The sequence below is a fragment of the Coptis chinensis genome, chromosome 3 (assembly GCF_015680905.1).
Source record: "Coptis chinensis isolate HL-2020 chromosome 3, ASM1568090v1, whole genome shotgun sequence".
Lineage (NCBI taxonomy): Eukaryota > Viridiplantae > Streptophyta > Magnoliopsida > Ranunculales > Ranunculaceae > Coptis > Coptis chinensis.
In genome coordinates, this window is record NC_141458.1 from 105,785,967 (window position 1) to 105,792,087 (window position 6,121).

General features: G+C 34.4%; 1 protein-coding gene across 1 annotated transcript; it reads right to left on the bottom strand.

The window, feature by feature from the left end:
• Positions 1 to 1,107: 1,107 nt before the first annotated feature.
• Positions 1,108 to 3,330, bottom strand: LOC147512582 (replication protein A 70 kDa DNA-binding subunit B-like). Its single transcript, XM_086598743.1, has 8 exons — positions 3,181 to 3,330; positions 2,826 to 3,102; positions 2,628 to 2,727; positions 2,424 to 2,548; positions 2,266 to 2,347; positions 1,627 to 1,741; positions 1,468 to 1,539; positions 1,108 to 1,290 (listed from the first exon to the last, which is right to left on the bottom strand). The coding sequence occupies exons 1-8, from the start codon at positions 3,328 to 3,330 to the stop codon at positions 1,108 to 1,110; spliced, it is 1,104 nt and encodes a 367-aa protein (XP_086454869.1).
• Between the last annotated feature and the right edge of the window lie 2,791 nt (positions 3,331 to 6,121).

Genomic DNA, 6,121 nt, shown 5'->3' on the forward strand with positions numbered 1-6,121 from the left:
AATAAGTAGATTATAAGTAGATTAGTCGCTTTCCTTGTTTAGTGATTGAGATGCAGTTTTAACCATAAGCTGAAAATTCTTAGTTCATATGCTGATGATGCGGAGGGATTGGTGACATGTGGATGATGGATTACAAAAATTGAAAAGCATGGGTGCTTTGTGAAATTTTACAATGGAGTCCAAGGATTTGCTTCAAGGTTAGCTATCTGAATCTTTCATATAGCATACTTTAGATTTAGCTAGTTTATTTGTTAAACACATATTTGCTTACATAGATAGGTTGCTGAAAATAAATGTCAGCTGTACTAAATGTGAAATTGTAGACTACAAAAGCATAGCCAAAAGGTCTTGTTTTCTGTTCGGTATGGCCTGTTATCAATACACTTGTAGGAGATCATAGAAAATGGTTTCTTAATTTTGTGAATCGCTTTGATCAATTTTGTAATTATTGCCATTTGTTTGTTTTACTTTTTTAAACGACTTAGTAGAATTTTAAGATGATTTTAACAAAGGATTATATATACATTAGAACCAAAAAGAACATCCAACCCTTGCAACCCCGACATGAGGGGTTCAGTTCACTCCACCAAAAACTCGGGTTCGTAAGGAATCTAGTAGTAAGTACATCTTCTTATTCCATATTTAGTTGGAACAGCTTTTTAGTCTACCGATGTCTGAGCCAATAGGCATTGGATGATCTCAGTTTGGTCGAAATCCAGGAATGAAATGACTGGCGTTATCTATTAAGCAACAACTTGAAGTGTACCGCCTTTATGAATAATCATGTTTCTTGGTTGAGCACCTAGGTGAAGTGATGATAGAAATCTTTATTTGAGAGTAACATCACCACAGTCCACAGTAAAATCTGTTTATGAATGTGCTATTGAGAATTTTGGTATTCGTCAATATGGTGGAATTTTGATTGGAACTGTTGTTTATATATAGAGTAGAATAACTTGAGTATAAAAAAAAATTAAAGTTTAAAACAATCTCATGAAATAACAAACTACGATTATGATGTTTCCTCAACTAACATCGATTAAAGTCGCATAGTCAAATATAAATATAAAATCAGATATGCTACTAAATTATTATTCTTGGTTATCTTCATTCGTTCTGCAAATTTTGTTTCGTTGGTGGTTGCTCATCTTCTCCGTCATTTGTGTTGTTTGAATCTTCAATGATGGTGGCCACAGTTCCATCTAGATGTGCTTTTGAATGATGTGTAATCTGATGAGTTATTTTTGTATTCCGAGATGCATTGTCACTTGGTGTTGCATCGTAGTTGTCCTGAAAGTAAAATATGTATGGTAAGTAATTTGCAAAGATGTATTATATTGTTAAATTGTTATTGACTAAGATAAAGTATACTTTCTGATTTTGTTCAGTGTTGTCTATTTTGTTCACTGGAAAGATTTTAGAAATAGTTAGTGAATTGTTGTTTTGTTCTTTGTTGAATCTTGTTACTCTTATCTGGAATATAGTTGTGTGCCTAATTAGCCTTCCAAACTCTTTTTCAGCAATCTCTGTTCCATTCTCCTGTAAAATTAAAGTAAGATAATGATCAGTTACATGAAATTAAATATTAATAATTTATGATAATTTTGAAGTTGTGTATAAATCTACCTCCATTGTGAGTAATTCCTTTGCACTTTTCTGAAGTAAAGATGAAGCCTCTTGTTCAAATAAAGTTGCCATTGCTGTGGCTGTGTTGTCCTCTATTTCCATCTTTAGGATGTACCTACAAATTAAAAGTAAAGTTAGTCGATACATAATTGAATATTGCATTTTACAATCTAAAGTCACGTATCATACTTTGGAATTGGTTCCACGTTGTCATGTTTTGTGCACTCGTATCCTTCTGCATTGGTGGTGATTTTTTTTTGCACAATGTGGGCAAGCTTTGTAATTCCAACCATTATCATGCAGTACCTTGGTTATGGATGCCTTGCATGTGAAATGTGTCTCCTGCAAATAAATATGTTTTGAATGCAAATAAATATAGTAATAAATATATTTCTATACTAAAGAAAATAATAAATAAATAATAACAACTTACATTTGAAAAAAGATTTGTTACTGAATTTTTTATCTCCGAAAGAGATCTTCTGTTGTGATTCATTACTTCTTCAGTAGTTTTTGATTTTTTCATCTGTGCTTCTTGTGCTTCAACTTCTATTGCGTTGTGAAAAAATAAGTTAGTTAGTTTTTTCTATTTATTTGATTTTGTTATTTTTTCGAGTGAATAATTATAGCAGAGTGTACCTGTTTTTCAGATTTGCAATCTCTTGAATGTCTGAATTCTGATACACTTTCGTTGCTGATGTTGTAGATAGAGAATATGAACCTGTGACATTGGATTTTTCGTTTAGTTTGCATATAATGATCGACTCAGTAATAATTTGATTTTTTTTTCGACTTACCGTAAAATTCACTAATTGATGCTGAAGTGATTATTAGCATAGTTTTGCCTGAAGAGTTTTTAAGTATCCAATCTTTGATTATTTTTGCGTTTTCACCCCAAATAGTCACTTGTATTGAATTGTTCCTGTACAATTATATAAAAAATTGTTGTTAGTAGAAGGCGTTAACTTCATTACTTTTACTGTTTAAATTGAAATTATCACCTTTCATCTTTCAGATATAATTCCATCATTGTTGATACTGTGTTGTTTTTCTTTTTCTGCTCTACTGGTTGGCTCCATGTGCTGACTATTCCAATGATATCTGTACACAATGAAAAAAAAATCGTGTTATAGAAAACACACTTTGTAGACATCACATCTTATATTTATGATTAATTACGTATGTTTATTTTTTTTTACCTGTTAGGTGCTTGTTGTCTTTTCTCGATGACACCTTTGTGAAATCTATGAAGTCAAATTGTTGTTTTGGGAATTGAGTGTCGAATTCTCTGTTTGGCTTCACGATTGTATTCCATTTGAACTTGATGATGTAGGGATGATTCACTGGACGGTATGTGACATTGTCAAATATTTTGAGTGTTGAAAAGTCTTCGATGTGGTAGATTTGCATCTCTTTCAGCTGCGGTTTATATTTGCCCATAATGAAACTTGGAATTTTTGCATGTATCTGATCTCCCTGTTAGACAATAAAATCGTGTTACTTCTATTTGTATGAGTTTGACGTAGTGAAATAAAAAGATTAGCTTATACTTACATGTTCGTCTAACAGCAACGTGTCTAAGCTTTTGACTGTATTGGTAGTGTAGTCAATTGCTTCCCAGATTCTGCTTACTCTGACCTTGATTTTGTAATTTCCATTGGACTCTTTGATTTCCTTGATTCTGGTGTATTCTTTTTCAGCCATATTCCTGAAAATTGGTCAGGAGTCAATTACATTACATGCACATCATATTGATTGATGTTGGTTTAAGTTTGATGGTCTGTAATAAGTTTGTGCAGTAAAGATTGTTCTTGACAATAACGAAATAAGATAATTGAATTATTGGTATCTAGTTCCTAGGTTTAAGTTAGATGCATACATATTTGTGTAAGGTAAATAGTTTGATGATTATAGAACAGTAGAGAGAAAACATACCTTTAAGCAGCCAATTAATAGACCAATACTATCTAGATGAATTAACTCGGAGGATAGAAAAGTTATAAGAAACTACTTCTCCATAATGCCTTTTATATAGACTATTTTGTTTGTTGTTCGAATATGGTTTTCTATTTTGATTTGTAATATGTTTATAAATTGATTTGGATTTGTGTCCGCAGCAATTCTAATACGTATCTAAATAGGACTCCTACAGACGCCACAAAATAGGAATATGGACATTGTCTTTAATTATTTGGGCTGAATTCTAATACCTATCTAAATAGGATTCTTACAGATGCCACAAAATTAGAAAGTTGCAAAGTATGGACACCGTCTTTAATTATTTGGGCTGGACTATTTTATAATTTAATTAAGTGGAGTGTGTATTTTTCATATTGCAAATGCATTGTTGTATGTATATCAAAGCAGTAATGTCTTGTTTATAGAGACATTGTCATATTCATTTTGGATTCATTTCAACAGAATACACAATTCCATCAAGTTGGGCAATCATGGTCTGCTCTCCTGCCATTCATCTGAACCCTGAGAAATACAAAGATCCCCTTGCCTTCAATCCATGGTGATGGGAGGTGGGTGCTTATTGTAGCATTTTCAAGTGTATTTGTTGGACTGTTGCTTGTTCCGGCTCAAAACACTTCGGCAACCCCACCCCTTGGCCATCATGTAGCTGTTTCAAGTGTCTTACTTTTGAGTCAGTATTTTTGTGTCTTATTTGGGCAGTTCGATATCACAATGGGATAAGTGGCCTGTGCTAATCCTCCGATTCATTTACATGTACATGTGCGTCACAGCTCTACCTCCACAAAAAAGGGAAAAAATAATTCTTTTTTAACTCGGGCGATTTTCATACATTACTTTGAATGGGTATTGGAGCTTGGTTTGATCAACACTCATCGATGCTTGTTCTTGGTTGTATATTGTGACCTTTATAGTTTTAGCCATAAGCTGAAAATTCTTAGCTCATATCTTTGATCTTTGCGGAGGGATTGGTGACACGTGGATGGATTACAAAAATTGAAAAGCATGGGTGTTTTGTGAAATTTTACAATGGAGTCCAAGGATTTGCTTCAAGGTTAGCTATCTGAATCTTTCATATAGCGTACTTTAGATTTAGCTAATTTATTTGTTAAAAATAAATGTCAGTGCTTGGCCATCATGTAGCTGTTTCAAGTGTCTTACTTTTGAGTCAGTATTTTTGTGCCTTGATAACGTTGTTTCAATAATCTTTGAGCATCACCCCCCGTGCGTTCGTGATCCAAACCTTTATATATATTCTGGTCTTGTGATCCAGCTTATATATAGCTTCAAAATAATGTTGGCCACTGATCAAAATTCATTTTTGGCTATGAGATTTTGGGCATGTACTAAATTCGACGTTACAATGGGATAAGTGGTCATTCCTTTTGGTGGTGGAATGAGATTTTGCGCTGGCTCAGAGTACACATAGCTGCAAATATATGTGGTCCTCCATTTTTTGGTCACGAATTACAGGTAAAACTTTCTCTAAAGTGCTCTGTAAATAGGTTCGTTGAATGTGAAAATATTCACATAGAACATGGGTTGAAATACACTGCCAATCACTATGTTGTGTGATTGACTTTGCTGAGTCAGTCTGGTCGTCTCTAAGAAGCTAAAGACATTATTGATGGCATGCCTATGAGCCTGATAGATTCTTGTGGGATTCTTTGCTCGATGGCTGTAGAATTTTTGGGAATATCAAACTTGTAAAAAGAGCAGCAGAAACATTATTTGAAATAGAACCTGAGAATGCAGCAATATATGTGACCTTAGCCAATGTATAAGCCTAGCTTTGGGATGGGGGCGAAGCGGCTACTATTAGAAAGGCTATGGATGAGCGGGGGGGTGGTGAAGAAGCCAGGTTCTAGTTGGATGAAGGTTAAAAGGCAGATCCACGTGTTTTTGGGTGGAGATGAATCCCACCCAAGAAGCAAAAAATTTACGACTTTTTAGAGGAACTATCAAAAAGGATGAAGGAAGAGGGATTTGTGCCAAAGACATATTATGTGCTGCATGATGTGGAGGAGGAGCAGAAGGAGCAAAATCTATCCTATCACAGTGAGAAACTTGCAATTGCATTTTGGATCATTGTCACACCTACTGGAACACCGATCAAGGTTTTTAGAGATTGCCATACCGCTATTAAATTTATATCAAAGATTGTTGCAAGGGAGATCAATGTCAGGGACTCTAATCGTTTCCATTGTTTTAAGGATGGAATTTGTTCATGTGGTGATTTATGGTGATTTAGATCCGTTGAAATGTTTTTAGTCCTCATTCATCGGTTGCCAGGGGCCTATGTCCTTTATTGAAAGTTATGTTCTCTGATGCCTAAGAGGAGAAAGCTGCCTCTGATGCCCAAGGAAAAGAGAAATCTACTCGGGCAGCATGTTGTATTCAAGTTTGGATATGTTTTCCTCATTCCTAATAGCAGTCTAAGGACTCTTAGGCAGAGCCTCTAGAACTGAGAGGTGAGAGTATTACTTCAAGTAAACATTCAACAAATGGTGCTTTTACA